We start from the raw sequence: 18,950 nt of genomic DNA, 5'->3' as shown, positions 1-18,950 counted from the left end.
TGACTTACCTCAGATTTAAAATTAGCACTAATTAGCACGTCTTTGAGGTGGTCATTCTGTAGTCAAAGCTCTTGACATTTATTTTTTGGCTTGTGATGAGCGAGAAAGAAATAAAATGGTGCTCAAAAGTATAGCCTAACCATTACAACAGGCAAAATGTGTGAAAAGATGTGATAAAAACATAATATGGTATAGAAAAATGACTTTGATTAATAGACCCTTTTCACATTTGTGGGTTTCTCAGTAGTGCAAGCCGTCAAAGTTGGTAACCTTAGAGCGCAGTGAATAGGAGAGTACAACAAATAATTTCCCTACAGTTCTTTTGCTGAAATAATAAAAGAAAAACAGACTTCCAGAAAAAGGACAAAAATAGTGTGAGACGGTAGACAGAAGAGAAAACAGTATCATATTTCCTGTACTGTCCATAGACACTGCATTAGGAACACCATACATAAGTGGTAATTGTTTTTTTTGTTTTTTTTTTATGCAAAGATGATATAATACATACGTAAATACTAGTGCTGTCAAAATTAGCTTCATTTGAAATATTTAACGTGTTAAAAAAAATTTACGCAATTAACGCAGATGTAGTTTTTTTAATTTCCTGTTGTGGCTGACATGTGTTCAACGTGTAAAGAAATATGGATAAGACCAAGGAAGGACTTTTAGAAGTCCTTTAATGGAATTTGATACCGCATGTCAAATGAAAAGAAAAAACGTCCGCATTTCGTGACTTGGGTAATCAACTCCTTAAAGGTAATCAAAAAACGCTGTTTACATGGTAGACTCTTAATTAGCTTACAGTCGGAGTGTTGGTGTTCATGTAAATGTACTCAATGCGCCCTCAAATGTTTCATTAAGTTTGACGCGTTTCCCCCCTGACACGCAACTTTTGTTGATGAATCTGAAGGGAGTTGCTCGGGTGCGCTGTACTGCACGCATTGTGTGTGTGTGTGTGTGTGTGTGTGTGTGTGTTTCCTAGCAACAAAAACAAACAGACAGTGTCCGTATCCTTCAAAGTTGTTTAGAATTTGATGTTTAGAGAAGGTGTGGCTAAAGTCCCTGTAAGAATTCTATAGTCTTTGGTGTGACACAACGCGTACCTGTGCGTGCCGAAATTCATTTGCTGAATCAGTGATTCTGCTTGTTCTTACTCTCAGGTCACATCATTCAAAAGAAAACGGCCACAGTACCGATAATGTCAACAGACTGTCTTAGCAGCTGGCTGAATGTAAAGGAGGACTAAGCTAAATTGTTTCTAATTTATAATCAATGTTCTCAACTCTCAGCAATACAGTTTTTCAATGAGTGCAGTTGTTTGTATTCAACACTTTGTTATTATAATTTTCCAATTTCTACATTTGCAATGCCTGTGTTTTGGAATTTTTAGCACTTAGAATCCAACATGGAAATCATTTTTGTTTTTTATTGGCACTGTTTTTATAATTCAAATAGCACATGCCTGTGTTTTTATTTCTGTGAAGAATATGGCTTTCAAGCCAACCGTTTGAGGATCTTGATGGTTTATTTCTTCATGTATGTTGTTTACATGAAGAAATCTGTTACAAGTTAAGCAAAAATTCTGATAAACAATCATGTCTTGAACTTATATAGTTTCTTTGTCTTGAATTTAATTTGACATTTTAATAGCCAAAAAAGTTTCAGTCGTTTAATCGCGATTAATTGCAAAAAAGTGTGATTAATTAGTTAATTTTTTAATCGACTGACATCACTAGTAAATACATGTAAATGCTCATACTTTTTTGTAAAATCTAAATATTAAACTTTCTAGGATTTAAGATGCTGCTGACCCTTAAATGCGTCATAACAGTCTTGTGAAAAGCTGAAACTAAAATTTAAAGCAGCAAATAAAAGTCCCTGATATTCCACAATTTAGACAAATATATAAAATTCCGATTCTCAATGTCTGGACAAAACCTTTTATAATTACATGATTTTACAGTAATTCCATGACCCGTGGGAAACCTGTGTGTGTGTGTGTGTGTGTGTGTGTATTATACCTGCTGCAGATCGAGTTTCCTCTGGATCTCCTGGTAGTCGCAGGTGTCGTAGACAATGGGACGGGACAGTTCAGTCTCAATGTGAGCGAGCCAAGAGCGCAGACTGTTCATGTTCTTATCCAACTGCTGAACGGCCACTAAAGTCTCCCGCAGCTTCTTCACCCTGAATAAACAGAGACATTCTCAGGGTTGCACATACAACTGAAGGCAAAATTATTCGCCTTCCTGTGAATTTTTTTCTTCTTTTTCAAATATTTCCCAAATGATGTTTAACAGAGCAAGGAAATTTTCACAGTATTTCCTATAATATTTTTTCTTCTGAAGAAAGTCTTATTTGTTTTATTTTGGCTGGAATAAATGCAGTTTTCTTTTTTTTTTTTTTTTTAACATTTTAAGGTCAAAATTATTAACCCCGCTTATTTATTGTCTACAGAACAAACCATTGACATACAATGACATGCCTAATTAACCTAATTAACCTAGTTTTAATGTCACTTTAAGCTGAATACTAGTATCTTGAAAAATATCTAGTAAAATATTATTTACTGTCATCATGGCAAAGATAAAAGAAATCAGTTATTAAAAATGAGTTATTAAAACTATTATGTTTAGAAATTAAATTTAACAGAAACTGGGGAAAATATACAGGTCTAATAATTCAGGAGGGCTGTAATGTAGTAATAATGTGCAGATTTATAAGGTAGGGCGTTAATGAGTATCAAATAAAATGTGCTGAAGTGCTAAAATTGGCACAATACGATGTGTGTTACCTGGCTCCTATGAGGTCGAGCAGGTGCTGCCAGCGTTCATTGACTTTACTGAGTTTGTGTTCAATGTCAGAGGCTTTGGTCTCGTGACTGGCTCGAGCTAATCGTTCACCCAGATGCTGGAGCTCGTGTTTGTTCTCCTGAGCCGCAGACACCTCCTCCTGATAGTCCTGAAACACACACACAGACAGTGTTATTGCTTAGAGACAAACTTATTTATGGAAATATACAAATAAAGCGGATTCTGAGCTAGTGGCTATTGGTAAGCTGTTACAATGAGGTCTTGAAAAAATAGGGGATTTGCAAAATACCACGTGATTTTAACTGTTGTTAATGCTTAAGGCAACCTAAAACCTACCAAATATCAATGTCTAATGATGTTACAGCTTGATGTTGTGTGGACGTTACCACTATGACGTCTATCAGACGTTGGATTTTGGTATATATATATACACACACACACACACACACACACACACACACACACACGTGCAAAAATTTGTGTGTGTGTATGCGTATGTGTGCGTAATGCATATGTGAGTGTGTGTGTGTATGCGTGTTTGTGTATGCGAGTGTATATGCATATGTTTGTGAACGTGTATATGTGTATGCCAATGTGTATATGCCTGTGTGTGTGTGTGTATGTGAGTATTAATTTGTGTGCGCAAGCATATGTGTGTGTGTGTGTGTGTAATGCATATACGTGTGTGTGTGTTTGCGTATGTATATGCATATGTGTGTGTGTGAACGTGTATATGTGTGCGTTTATGCACTAATGTGTGTGTGTGTGTTTATGTGTATGTATATACAGTTTGTGTGTGTGTGTATGCGTGTGTGTGTGTATGCGTATGTGTGTGTATATATGCGTATGTGTGTGTTTGTGTGTATGCGTATACTTGTATGTGTGTGTGTGTATGTGTATTCATGTGTATTCGTGTGTGTATGCATATGTTTGTGTGTGTATATGCGTATGTGTGTGTTTGTGTGTATGCGTATACTTGTATGTGTGTGTGTGTGTGTATATGTGTATTCATGTGTATATGTGTATTCGTGTGTGTATGCATATATGTGTGTGTGTGTGTGTGTGTGTGTGTGTGTGTATGCGTGTTTGTGTATATGTGTGTGTATGTACTGTATATAGCTATGTGTGTGTGAATGTGTATGTGTGTATGCACTTGCGTTTGTGTATGTGTATACAGTGTGTGTGTGTGTGTATGCGTATGTTTGTGTATGTGTATGTGTGTGTATGCTCATGTGTTTGAATTTATGTATGCATACATATATGTGTGTGTGTGTGTGTATATATGCGTATCTGTGTGTGAACATGTATATATGTGTGTATATGTTTATATGTATATACGTGTGTGTGCATATATGTTTATGCGTGTGTATAAGCGTATGTGTGCATGAACGTGTATATGCACTTTTGTATGGGTATACAGTATGTGTGTATGCGTATGTATGTGTACATGTGTATGTGGATATGTGTATGTATGCGTGTGTGTATTGTGTGTGTATGCTTATGTATGTGTGTGTATGTGTGCGTGTATACAGTATGTGTGTGTGTGTGTATGTTTGTATGCGTGTGTGTATTGTGCATGTGTTTGTATGGGTATGTGTGTCTGTATACGTACGTGTATATGCATGTGTGTGTGTGTGTTTGTGCACTATGAAGCAGAAAGGCTAATGCAAAGATCTGCCCGTTACCTTGCGCAGTTTCTCGATCATCTCTTCAATGCTGATGTCTCCGTTGTGGGATACTTTGCTTTCCATTTGTGTCAGCCATTCACACAGCTCCTTGTATTTATTATTGAAGATGGCCCATTCATTCATCTTCTCGCTTACCTGCTGCCTGCGCAGAGACAGCTGCACACACAAATACACACACAAAACTCTTTTGAGCATTTGCAAGTATGCCAGAGCATTGAAGCTGTGTTGAAGCAGTATAAACCAAATATATAGCTCCAGCATCTTCCTAATGAATTGTAAATTAACAGACAGCTGGATAAAATAACCTCGAAGATTAAAATCTGACCATAAAAAACATCAAATTACATATCCTCACCAGATGAGCAGTAAAAAATGCAGCATTATTGAAGAGTGTCAGTCAGTATCTACAGTTAAATTAGTCTGAAATATCTAACGTAAGCTGACATCCTGTGGTGTCTCAGCTCACGCACCGGATGCCACAAAGAGCATGCATGAAAGTCGTACTTGCTTTGCATTTGAGTTTCACTTTGAGCCAAATACGGCTGCTTTGCTTTACTCTCTTGTTGCACAAAACATGAAGTAACAGATCCTGCACAATATGTTCTGATGCAGCAATGCTTGAAAACAGCTCGACTGAACTCAAATCTGTTTTCTCTCTGATTAAAGGGTTAGTTCACTCAAAAGTGAAAAAGATTGGATCAGAACTTTTAAGAATTTCTTTCTGCTGTTGAATACAAAAGAAAATATTCTGAAGAATGCTAGGAAAAAGCAACCATTGACATCTATACAAGAACAAAAATACTATGGAAATCAATGGCTGTTTTTTCCAACATTATGGGCTCTATTTTGACGATCCATGCGCAAAGTGCAAAGGGCATGTCAGAATCCACATTTGCTATTTTTAAGTACAGAAAAATCCGCTTTGGGCTGTGGGGCATGGTCTAAAAGGGTTGAGCTTATTTTCTTTATAGGTATGTTTTGAGAATAAACCAATCAGAGTCTCATCTCCCATTCCTTTTCATTCCCTATTCCATTGCAGTTAAACAGCATCACCTATTGGCAGGCAGTTTTTGCAGTGTACCTGATGACAGATCTCCTCCCACTGGCGGTGCAGGAGCTCAATGCGTTCCTGCAGCACACGCAGATCCTCCAGACTGATGTAGCTGGACAGAGACTCTCTCAGCACTGTCAGATGGGTCAGATCCTCCTTCCAGCCGTCAAACATGCTCTCCAGATCCTGCAGGGATTGAAGGCTCATCATGATTCTTCATTTCATTGATCAGATTAAAGTCGGCATGAAACAGAAGTTAAGATTGTTCTTTTTTTCCCCATATAGTGACATTTACCAATTGAAACAGTCCTAAAATCAGAAAAAAATTAAGGGCTGTGCTTGATTTCATCCTTTGGGAACAGACTGGATCACTGGAAGATGGGTGTTGCTAATAAAGTGGAGGAGAATTGGTGAATGAACAAAAAAAAAAAGAAAACAGCAGAAAACAGACACAATGATAGCCCCACTGTAATTGACTGATAGTTTCGCCTTAAAAGACTAATAGCACTTCCCCAAAAAACTGATAGCCCTGCCCTAAATGACTGATAGCCCCCCCCCTAAATGACTGATAGCCCAGCCCTAAAGGACTGATTGCCCCGCACTAAAAGTGAAGAAAAATGGTATCAATTTAATCTGTAAAACATAATAACGTGCACAGATACATAATATATCATAAACACTACTACATACAGATAAAGTCAAAATTATTCACCCTCCTGTGATTTTTTTTTTACTTTTTCAAATATTTCTCAAATGGTATTTATCAGATTGAGAAATTTTTCACAGTATTTCCTATAATATTTTTTCTACTGGAGAAAGTCTTATTTGTTTTTATTTCGACTAGAATAAAAGAAGTTTTAAATTTTTTATGAACCATTTTTAGGTCAATATTATTAGCTCCCTTAAGCAATATTTTTTTCAATTGTCTACAGAACAAACCATCATTATACAATGACTTGCCTAATTACCCTAGGTAAACCTTTAACTTGCACTTTAAGCTAAATACTAGAGTCTTGAAAAATATCTAGTAAAATATTCTGTGCTGTCATCATTGCAAAGATAAAAATAAATCAGTTATTAGAAATGAGTTATTAAAACTATTATATTTAGAAATGTGTTCAAAAAAATCTTTTTTTATTAAACAGAAATTGGGGAAAATATACAGGGGGGGGGGTAATAATTCAGACTTCAACTGTACATGTAAAAATAAGAAGAGGAAATTTTGATTCATGCTAACTTTGCGTACCTTGCAGCGCATCTGTTCCGCCTGCAGCTCCTCATGGCGATCTGGCAGCGGCTGTGAAAGCTGTCGTTTAAATGCTCTCAGCTTCTCCAGAGATCCTCCAATTCCTTTCTCACATCTCTCCCAGTCCTGAACACAGTTTACATCAGCTCAGAGAGTAATTAAATTCTAACATTAGTTTGGATATTTTTTAAAATGAATAATTAAGATTTACTTAGTTTCTATTTTTTAAACAAACAACAACACAAAAAAAGAGTGAAGAATATCTTTATACTATTATTTAACTAATGTTCACACTTATACTGATATATCACTTGTGATCTTTATATTAGGATTAGATTTTGTAATAATTTATATTTAGATGCTTTTTTGTGATAATTTTATTTTTAATCGCGATTCATTTATTTATATTTAAACAATAAAACAAAAAAACAAATGAATGAACTACCTGGTACAGCACTGATATACATTACGGCTTCATTCTTCAGTAAATAAGGACTACAAGAACAATTATTTTACATTAATGCTTACAAGATAAGTCTTAATTCATTTAATAAATAAATCTATATATTTTTAATTTACATTGCTCAAAGTTTTACATAATTGTGGGATGGCCAACTGAGTAAATCAGTTTAGTTTTTTAACTCAAATTATCCAGACACATAGCAATAAGAGCTGCAAATGAAGTAACCGTAATTTCTGTAACTGTACCCTGAGCAGGACGGCCAGCTCCTTTTTCTGCTCGTCCAGGCGGATGTTGGCATTTCTCCAACGCTCCTGAATGTTGAGCAGCTCCTCTTGTAGAGCGGCTTCAGCTCGTGAATCAGCAGACAGAAGCAGTTGTCGACCAGCCTCAACCGTCAGGATGTAGCTGCCCTGCTGTCTCAGCAGAACCTTCTCTCTGAGCTGCGGGACACCAGAGCATCAAACAACCCATCACAACCCATAACCTGGGGCAAAACTTACACAAACCTGCAGATACTGATCCTACATGTGAATGTACAACATATCCACATGTACACGGTTATTTTTATAAACAGAGGTTTTTAAAAAAATCTCTGTCCACATAAAACAGGCGGCGATATGAAGTATTTTTGCGAGTAAATTGCATACAAGTCAAAATGGTCAAACAATGTGGAATATGCCATACATTTGCTGAGAAGATGTGGAATTTGCGTCCTTCATTTGAGTTTTCAGAAAGTTTCGGTTTCGAAAATCGTGATGGTTTCTTTTGCCCTTATCGCACAGCCCTACTTTAAAGGTCCCGTGAAGTGCTTTGAAACGTGCATTATTTAATTGATGTTTAACGTAATTTCAAATGAAACACAAAGAAAGGGCAGAACAGAGTAGCTCCTCCCCTTTCTAAAGAACAGCCAATAGCGTTTTGTATTATCACCGCTCTGCCAGTGAGAGTGGTTGAACTCAAGCACATTAAATGAAAAGCAAGTCTTGAAGGGGCGGGGCATGTCAGATACTAGAGGGCATTTGATTGGTCAAGATTTGATGAGAAACTGAAATATGGGGAGACGTGAAAAAAACGTTGATCTATTTAGACGAAAGTGGCAAACTACAAGCTTTATATCAGTTTTATATCCTCTAAGCATAAATTTTGTTACTGTTCTGTAGCACACTAGCTTACTAGATATCCTTAAAACTATCAACACTGATACTAATATCTAAGAAAATGTTATTTTCATTTCACTGTTCATTTACGATGTCCTTGAAGGTTATCTACCTGAACTGCATCCAGCATGGCTCGTGCCTGCTGCAGTGGCACTGGTGTACCCGCCTGCAGGCTCTGGGTCTGATGGTTGACCTCCAGCAGCCACTTACGGAGCTTCTCCACCATCTCCCGGTAGCGCTGCCACTGACGCAGGAGACTGTCGATGATGCCCCGGCGCTGCTGCGCCCGTCTCACCACACCCTGCCACTGGTTACTGAGCAGAGCCAGCTTCAGCTTGAACTCATCTCTGCAAACACAGACAGTTTCAAACAGAAGCATCAGATCTGTTCATGTATTTGGGACCTATTATGCAAAAATCCCTTTAATAAGGGGTTTAAACACAGTTGTGTTAAACTGTGTTAAATTGGCAGCAATCTGTGAATATAACCAGCTTCTAATGGTCAAAATATATTAATTTTATTTTTTATAATCACACTTTATAAAAACATCCTGAAGAAACACTTTGATTGACATTAGTGACCATCTCTTCCTCATTAGCATAGAATATTAGCCTTGTTTTTGAACCTGCCACTATGCTGACACATAGGCATTTGTAACTCCGCCCTCTTTAAAAAAAAACAACAACAATCTCATTTGAATTTAAAGCAACAGTCTCCAAAATGGCACAATTTGGATCTAAGCCTAAAAGGGGCAGTTTCAAAGAGTTATAAAACATTATCTGTAGGGTATTTTGAGCTGAAACGTCACATGGACGCTATTAAAACTAAAACTATTGGTCAGAAATATTAGAATAATTTCTGAAGGTTCATGCGGCATTGAAGAAAAATATGCTTTATTCTGCTTTTTTTATGATTTAATAATAATATTATGGTTCTTCTGAGTGTGTCAGTTTAGGTTCAGTTTAAAAGACAATTCAGATTATTTTATTATAATGTGTTTAAAAGTGTCATGTTGGGGGCGTGTCCACAGTTCGCTGATTTATGGGTGTGTTGCTTCACATGTAAATTAGTTTCGGCTTCCCGCCAACGTAACAAGAAGGCGGGGCCATGAGCTCACCCATGCTGCATTTGCAACAGTCTGACAGGCAGACAGAGGAGAGAGAGGATCGTACATGTACGACTCTGACACAGACCAAGCAGAGAGTACAAAATCATTTGTGTCTTTGTACAGTTTTACAGCCAACTGTGTGCTAGTTTCAAGTGCCGAGCTTGTACACAGAAACTAATAACCACGCACACTGAATTAACTTTGACTGAGGCACCGGATGCGGTGCTCGAAGCCGCGACACGGCACACCAGACACTCTCTGTAGCGTGGCAGAGACATGAAGTGTCCCGAATCGTCACGCCACACATTTTTGAATTCTAAACATAGGTTTCTGCAGCGGTCCGCGGCGCCCAGCCGTCGACTTGAGTGTACCCTGATAGAAACCGATGTTTAGAATTCTAAAACGCATGCTAGTTAGGATCACAGGGAGCTTCTGGGATCGCGAGAAATGCAAACGGCTGAAGTATAAGGTAGACTCATTGAGAAGTACACATGTTTGCAAACCTACCTAAAGATACAACCAATAATTCCGATTAGAGCGATAATGTGGAGAAAATTGCTCTTGTGTTGAGCCCAATGAGCCTTGCATCTAAAAATAGAGCTGGCATGTTCCTTTAGTGATATCGCTTCGACTCACGCTGAAAATGGCGGATGTGAATTAACAAACTGAGGATATGATGACGCGTCTGTCAATCAATATTGGTGGGCGGGGGGACCGCTCTCCTACGTCAGGTAGCGGTCGATTTGAAAACAGCTCCAATTGGTCCACCGTTTTTTATGTTGTTAAATTGAAAAAAAAGTACTGGGTGTGCTTATATCACCCCAATATGACAGTCTATACACCATACATGCACATATGTCTGTCCAAACAGCTTGAAAAGTAGATTTTTTACCATAGGTGCCCTTTAAATAAACAACATTTTAAACAATATGAAATAAGAAAATTGTCCAGACTGAGAGTGCTACAAGAGACATAACAAGGAGTTGACACTAATAATATATGCTTGCACATGCTATCTGCAGGGTTCATACACATTTTTACTATTAAAATTCCATGCCTTTTCCATGATTTTTCCAAGACTTTCAAGTAAATTTTTATGACCTAATGTTTCATGCAATGTCTACATATGCATGGTAAAAAAAAACAATGCATGTTCAAATTTATTACAGCATCTCGTAAAACACGCCACAATCTATTTAGTTTCAATTTATATTTATATCTATGTAAAACTTATTTAGATAATGCTAACACCGCACTAATAATGTGAGAGTATGTGATTGGCCAAAGACAGAAAAGTAGTAAATAACCTATATTCAAGTATACAGATATCGGTTTTCCATGACTTTCCCAAAACTTTTCCAGGCCTGGAAAATGCCATGACGTTTCCATGACCGTATGAACCCTGTATCTATTTAAATGGTAATAATATTCCACAATTTATCAGTTCTTCCTGTATTTTTGATCAAATAAATGCAGCATAAACGCCTTCAAAACTGATGACAGGTAGTGTGTTATTCTGATATCTTGCATGAGCACATATCTGAAGATGATGATGATGAGGATGATGATGAAGATGGCCCTCACCTGTCATCCACCTGTCCCTGCTCCAGCATGTGTTGTCCATCACTGATGATGGAGTGAAGGATCTGCTGTCTGCTGAACATCTCGGCCTGAAACAGCTACAACAAACACAGGAATGCACTGAAATGAAAATTCTGGACTGAACCCAAAAATTCTGAAAAACCTGATTGAAAATGCATTGCAAAACTGATGTATTATTTTAGCACATTTATTATTATTTCATCGTTATTTGAGTGGACTTTGCTTTTCCAGCGAGCATGTGCAGTTCATGCATAGATAAATACACGTGTACTTTTGAGCTAAATCTCCAAAGAGCAGAATATTGCAACCCAGGCTCATTCTAAAAAACGTACCGCTATATACATTTCTGGAGAGGGCCAAATACGTCCCAGGAGGTAAATTTTTTTGCAGTTTTTGTAGAGGCCGCTGTGTACACTTTTTCAGATCTTAAATTTCTCTCGCGAGTGCCATTCGCACCTGCTGTTCTCACGTGAATCCACCAGAGGCCGCTGTCGACTGATTGACTGACTGACTGACCGATCGACTGACGCACACTCCTCCTTCCCTTAACCCAACTAATAGTGTTTTCAAAAGCACTGATTGACCCGACCACCCACTTCCCTAAACCCCACCGACAGTGTTTTCAAAACCAATCCAGGAAAAAAAAAAAGCCCTCGAGACCACCTGATTTTTACAGCGTTTTCAGATTTTACCACATTCTCATCCTGTTATTTACATGTTTATTTTATTTTTTGGCTTTTGGTTTTGTCTTACCCACTTTCTAAAACCGTTTTTCGCCGGACTCTAACCCTGTCGTGGCGATCAACTCCGCTTTAGGTCACAAGTCTGTTGACGTATGCAGCGAGCCACCAGACAAACTGGTAACAGCAGAAAAGCCATCCACACGTAGGTAAGCGGTCAGCTGGTAAGTGCGAAAAGGAATGGCATCGTACTGCCCGTAGTGTTCGTTTTACAGATGAAATACGTAGCTCTGGCTACATAATTCAACATCTCCAGAAATGTATATAGGGGGACGTTATCAGAATTAGCCTGTGTTGGAATACTGAGTTATTTTGAACCATGATGTATGTGCAAGCTAGTCGACGGTGCGCTCCGCTACTCTTGTGCTTTGGTTGGTGGCGGCACAAACCATTGAAATGAATGGGTTTGATAATAAAGCTCTTTCCTCGCAGTGACTATGGCTAGAGGGAGTGTGAAACTAGCTGAACACTGCTGGGCACTATGGCGCAGAATAGCCTTTTTTAACTGATAATTTCTAGCAGATAAAATGTGTTGCATCTCTATTTATTATTTTGTAAGCAAGGTTTGCAGCTTGTGAATGACAAACAGTATAAAGGCTAGTTTAAACTTCTGTGTTGAGTGCGCACAGATGGTCCGGCGCAGTCTTTGCACAGTCTGTTACGGCCAGCTCACTCACTACCATAAAAAGGATCACATACACAAAGCTATATAATGGAATAAACATTGACAGTATTAAAGGGAATAACAAAATATAACTAAATGTCTAGGGATTTTTAAATAAACTAGGAATCAACAGAAGTTCTCTCTCAACAAAATATAACACAAAAAAAACATAAGACGACAAAAGAGTCGAACAAAATGACCTCTCTGGGGAATTAGGAAATACCTTTCTTTACAAAAACTCAGATATATATATCCTCCACTCATGAATTAACGAATTACCAGTGATGTCACACTGAGAGGCCACCAAAAGGTAAGAAAAGGGAAGATAAGGTCATAACAAGTCATAAACTCTTCTCTCCTCCTCCTCACCTCTCAAAAAAATTTAACTATACATTCAGACAATGCATAGCGCACGCTCTGTGATTGGTTGACGTGTTTTTTTAATGATTAAAGTTGTTGCACGTCCACCGGTTCCTGCCTTTAAATAAGCGGGTTTGAGCTACTTGTACATTAAGTTACCATTACAGGTATTTTAAGTGTAATTAAAACATTGGTGAAGAAACTCTACACAGAGGGACATAAACCTCACTGTCCACAAGAGTTTCGGAAGTGTTATTGCAGAGCAACACAAACAGAATGCAGAAGTATAAATGAGTGGCTACGCACGAGCGAGCCATGCCCCGTGGGTTACGGTGATCACAGAAGTATAAACCAGCCTTAATTTGCTTTGTTGCATCTGACCTCATGAGCTCTCTGCTGCTCCATCAGGCTCTGGAAGTTTCCGGAAATCTCCACGGCCAGTTTCTCCTCCGTCTGCACCAAAAACTCCATCCACGTCTCACACTTCTCCAGAAATGTCTGCTGCTGGAGTAACAGCGCCTGAAGTTTACTGAGAAGACAATTTACACACAATTTAGAAGGCAAACATTTAAACCATGACCAGGTTTTTACATTTATACTAAAACAGTGTGGATTATCAATCAGTCAGCAGAAGACATGTAGTAGATTGTGTATAACAGGTTTTCAGGAAACTTTTGAAGATGATAATACTTCAGCGATAATTATAATAAATAGCAGACAAAAAGGAAAATATATATTTAATCGCATGTTGTCACGTCACATCTGTTCAGGACATGGTGCTAAAGCCCAAAGCGAAGCTGGACTGGAAGTCAGAACGAATTGACTTAATTCAAAAAACTTGATTAGATTACAACATTAATACAACATTGATTGATACATTAAATTAGGATTCCTTTCATCCAATCTAAGACTTTAAAAATGTGACTAAATACCGGTGTACAACAGGTTTCCAGGAAATATTTGAAGATGCACATCCTTTTAATATGATTACTTAAAACAATGGTTATTTATTATTTGCATTTCAGATATTACTCTAGACATATGGCAATATCCAATCATTTAATATATGTTGATAATGAACATGCACCATACTTTTATCATGGGCACTTCAAAATACTGTGAATAATTATTTATTGATTTAATTAAGAGTACTTTTAAGAATATTCAGATTGCTGTATTCCTGTGTTTGTTCATCACTGCACAAAATGCTTCAAGACTTACTGTAAAACATGAACATTTTCACATGTTAATCTGGTGTATGACAGAGAAAGTTCAGTGATCATTCATAGGCACTTTTTCGTTAACTCTGTACCAGAAGGTTGCGTTTGTAAACATCAGTTAATTTAATTTAAAGTCAATTTAACAATTTTAAAAGCATTTATTGATATTAGGTGATGTAAATGTCTTAGGTAATGCATTAAAATCTAAAGTTGTAATGGTTGTACAGAACATTACTTAATAATTAATAAAAATCTATTTAACATACAGCTATAATATGGCTATATCTTGATGTTTACTAATGAGATTGTACAGTTAAGTGTTACCTATTGTACTTTATCGTTCATTAGCAATTTATTTCATTGAAAAATTTATTTACTTTGAACATGCATATACAATAAAGCAACACACTGAGCATTTTTTGGTTATTGTGTCTTTTTTGTAGCTTAGGTCAATATCGTTATAATATACCATATATGAGCCATGTCACACTCGTAGCAGTCTGATGTGGCTGTATATCGGCACTGGTGGGAGGATATACAGCCACATCGCACTGCTACGATTGTTATATTGTGTTTATACAACAGTTTGACGGCATAACAGTGTATTTAAAAAAGAAAATCAAAGACAGAGAGTCTAAAAACACTTTTGTATGAGGAACTACTTTCTTCCGCCATTCATTCACATCTGCAACTGACGTCAGAACAGCAGGAACCATTGCTCAATCATAAACGTCACTTTAGAGCTAGTATTTGAATAATTCTCTAGCGTAATCTATAAAGTGATGACAAAACAGATGATTTTGCTCACATTTTAAGATTATAAGGCTGAACGGCATGAAATGCCATCAATCTACAGAGATTTCAAAGTATTTCTCTGTTGCAATCAGGATATCACTATAATTAACCCTGAAAAAGCCAAAGCAATGCAATCACGACCCAATACTGCTGTGTTTGCGAAGGAAAAACGCTAAACACATGCGGGCATTTCTTCTTTCTTTCTGTTTACTGAACTAGTCTGCAGTAATGAAAACAGGAGACTCATTAGAAACAGATAGCCATCTCCGGTTTTAAGACTTTAAGATGAGTCCCATCTCACACTCCATACACTACAATTATTATGGTATAAATACAGCATTACAACACAGGGAGATTTGATAAGCTGTAGTTTAAAATTATGCTTTTTTTTTCTCCTCTAAGGACTTATTATGTGGTCTCTGTCGCCATCTTGTGGATGGACGACTTCAACCATCTTTGGTCTGCTCAATGACAGGCTAATGGCCGCCAAAACGCTGTCTCTCAGAAATTATAAATATTTAAAAATAGGCACTATCCTCATAAAATACTGTAGAGTCCTCTGTTTGTTGCTGTATGTGGGCGGAGTAATACGCAAGGGTGAAGAGGCTGGACGAGTGCTGTTACTGGCAGAATATCGCACGGCTATCAGCCAATCAGATTCAAGAATCAAACAGAACTGTTGTATAAACCGTGATATAAGCTTCATCAGTTAATTACAACTAAAAATGTGATACTGTTATAAGCCTATATTACACAGTAGATTTTATGGACTATATATCATGAATGAAGTGTTCAATGAGGAACTGAAGCGAACCAGAATCTCTCGGTGGTCTGGGCTGAAGTTGTGGACCAGCTTCTGTTGAGGTTCTGCATGCGCTTGATCTCCGAGTCGTTCAGAGGGAGTCTGTAACCCAGTTCATTCAGTCTCTCCAGATCAGGAGCCATACTGCTGAACTTCAGCATCTGTTTCTGCACAAATCAACAACAACAACACATCAAGTATACTGCCAATGACATTTAAACAATTAATCATTTCATTCATTCATTTTCTTTTCGGCTTAGTCCCTTTATTAATCTGGGGTCGCCACAGCGGAATGAACCACCAACTTATCCAGCACATGTTTTAAGCAACAGATGCCCTTCCAGCTGCAACTCATCACTGGGAACAATTAATTATTTACAGTTTTCAAAGTTAATATTTATATTTTATTCAAACAATTTCTATTTTTTACTTTTATTTTATTTAAGTTAATAAAAAAATCCCTCAGAAAAATTAGACAATCATCATTGTCTAATCAGTCTTGTATACCTTTAGATCCTCCATGCGGTCCTGGATCAGTGACTGGTCAGAGGATCCATTGGGATCTTGTCCTTTCAGAACCTCCTCAGCTTCCACAATCCAGCGGGACAGAGAGTCCAGCTGCTCATTAAACGTCTCATAGTCCCGAACTCCAGCCTGTTGAGAGGAAATAAAACCTGAGTATTGGATACTTAAACCACTCTCATACACAGTGTTGGGTGAGTTACTACAAAAAAGTAATTAATTACTGTTTACTAAGTACTTTTACTATTTATTTTTCTAATTACTTTGTCCGAAAAATAACTTAGTTACTTAAGTAATTTATTAACTTAAGTTAATAAGTAATTAATTACTTTAATTGACAAATCTCTACGAATAGACAATCTTTTAGTTTAAAAATTAACACTTACATTTTTAACAATATAAAAAGACAAAAATATCACAAGACAAAATGTTTTAATTTAATGACACAACACCATATACTGACATCAATTCTAAAATATTTTTAAGTTTGCACAATTGACTGACAAATAAAATGTGGTCATTTGGACATTTTTTTCCTCATAAGGTTTTTGCCTCATGATGTCAGTGTGCAAGCTGTTTTCTCCTTTCTGATTGGCCAACAAGGCTGGGTTTACATCAAACGCAGAAGATGCAATTGAGGCGAATTCCTCACATGTGCGCCAAACACATAATCTGTGTCGTTCACACCGCCTGACCGTAATTCACCTCTGTTCTCATGTTTCCATTGACTTGTATGCAATGTACTTGCACAAATACTTAATTACGCATTTGGTGTGAACGTAGCGTAAAAGGCATTTATCGCCCACTGTTGGTTCTAAGTGCCCGTAAATTTGCCCATTCATGTGGACATTCACGCAGGGAAAAATCTGCTTCTAAAATGCTCGCGTAGGTGTGAACCTATGAATGATCATATTGACTGACCTGCAGCGCCACCTGCTGTCGACTCAGGCTCTGCTCCACCACACTGAGGCGCTGGGTGAGAGACAGGTGGTCTGACTGGATGGAGGCCACAGCGGATGTGTCCACCTGCTGTTTGAGCTGTTCTCCTAACTCCATTAAAACCTGCAGAGACGCCTGAACCGGAGCCTGAGAGCGCAGCAGCTCCTGAGGGAACAAACACACAGATGAAAATCATCATACATTCTTAATGAGGGTGTATAACATTAACCAAATTGTCCTCGCTGCAGCCTGTAGCACAGTGATGTCATGTATACACTAGTTCACACACACTGAAGTGTGCATGCGCAACATGACGTATTCTTATTCCAATATTCCTTTAGCAAATATAATCACAGTTGTAGCACAAAATGCTTCCCATACTTATGCTTACTCTAACTGAAACATATAATGCATGATTTATTATTTATAGCATTGATCGGTGTTTTATTGTATTATAAACTTAATATTGCATGAAGGTATAGTATTATGATGTAAATCAGTGTTTCTCAACTGGTTTGTCCATGGGACCCACATTTTTATATGGTCATCAAGCCGCGACCCAAATTTTTAGGAACTATAATATAATTTTAGGAATTATAATTCATTTGTATTTATTTGTTAGCATACACAAGTAGTGACAGATAAATCATAAGAAAATCACCAAGACTTACAAATAAACATTTTATTGCTGTCATTTAACAAAATGTACACACTTTTGTGATGCCCTCAGCTCTTGGAGTCGTCTTTGAAAATAATCCACAGGTTTGTCCTTGCATCCGGGATGTTTGGCTTCTAAATGTTGTTTTAATTCAGAAGGTTTCATGCTCTCTTGTGAGAGCACCTCACTACATATGACACACTGAGCTTTTAAGCCTTTGTTGTCGTCAATATATGTAAATCCATACTTTATATATTCAGGGTCGTACTTGCGCTTCGACATATTTGTTGCTATAATTAAATGAAATTTCACATGTCAAACTGTACGGTTGTCGTGCGTGCATTTCAAAATAAAAGTCCAGTATAAGCAAAATAACTTAAACATTAAACTTTTGTTGTTTTTTTCACCACACACTCCCCGACCCACTGAAAATGTTCCAGTCACCCACTTTTGGGTCGCGACCCACCAGTTGAGAAACACTGATGTAAATCATTTAAGAGAGGACAGTTCCACAAATTCTAAAGCTTTAAAATGTGACTAAAAAATATAAAAATGATAAATAATTAATGAGACTCCGATATCATAATAGCATATATTATTGGGAACTTGAAAACAATCTGCTGTAGAGAGCTCATTCATTGACATTGCAGAATGTCATCTTACTTTTTGCCCTAATACAATATATATGAGGCAAAATTATTAAATTCTTTATTGTAAATAACATTTTTATCTTATTTTTATTTTATTTTTATAGTATATCTGATTGCTTTCATAAAATGCACTGCAACAAATACATTTTATGTTCAATAATGAATTAAAAAAAAAGTTTATTAAGAATATATTAAAAATACTCATAAATAACCAGAATTAGTGAGCGCCACCTTTTGGTACAATCACAGAGAGGCTATAGGTCACTTTCCAAGACCTTTACAATCACTCCAAATATACATATATTAAAGAAAAAAAAATGTTGTGCATTTATTAAGTGTTCTTCACACAGGTGAGTGGACTTGACAAACCACCTGTAGAAACACTCTTTTCTCTCTCTCTCTTTCGCTCGCTCTAAAAAAACACTCTCCCCTCCTAACTCTAGCACTTAATTCTCTGTGCTATAACTGTTCCTTT

At 37.2% G+C, this 18,950-nt stretch overlaps 1 protein-coding gene across 5 annotated transcripts in view; it reads right to left on the bottom strand.

The window, feature by feature from the left end:
- The window catches only part of LOC130244242 (nesprin-1-like), a 197,194-nt gene that overhangs the window by 38,795 nt on the left and 139,449 nt on the right, over positions 1–18,950 (bottom strand). For all 5 annotated transcript variants that reach the window (XM_056476573.1, XM_056476574.1, XM_056476575.1 and 2 more), the window contains 12 exons: positions 17,150–17,332; positions 16,214–16,360; positions 15,719–15,873; positions 13,271–13,418; positions 11,108–11,202; positions 8,528–8,762; positions 7,504–7,698; positions 6,796–6,921; positions 5,580–5,735; positions 4,496–4,654; positions 2,792–2,958; positions 2,022–2,184 (listed from right to left, as the gene is read on the bottom strand). In XM_056476573.1, coding sequence (XP_056332548.1) covers positions 2,022–2,184; positions 2,792–2,958; positions 4,496–4,654; positions 5,580–5,735; positions 6,796–6,921; positions 7,504–7,698; positions 8,528–8,762; positions 11,108–11,202; positions 13,271–13,418; positions 15,719–15,873; positions 16,214–16,360; positions 17,150–17,332 — 1,929 coding nt within the window. The remainder of the gene's footprint in view (positions 1–2,021; positions 2,185–2,791; positions 2,959–4,495; positions 4,655–5,579; positions 5,736–6,795; positions 6,922–7,503; positions 7,699–8,527; positions 8,763–11,107; positions 11,203–13,270; positions 13,419–15,718; positions 15,874–16,213; positions 16,361–17,149; positions 17,333–18,950) is intronic.

The sequence above is a fragment of the Danio aesculapii genome, chromosome 17 (genome assembly GCF_903798145.1).
Source record: "Danio aesculapii chromosome 17, fDanAes4.1, whole genome shotgun sequence".
Taxonomy (NCBI): domain Eukaryota; kingdom Metazoa; phylum Chordata; class Actinopteri; order Cypriniformes; family Danionidae; genus Danio; species Danio aesculapii.
Note: the sequence above shows the minus strand (reverse complement) of the source record. Positions and strands in the feature narration are given on the sequence as shown.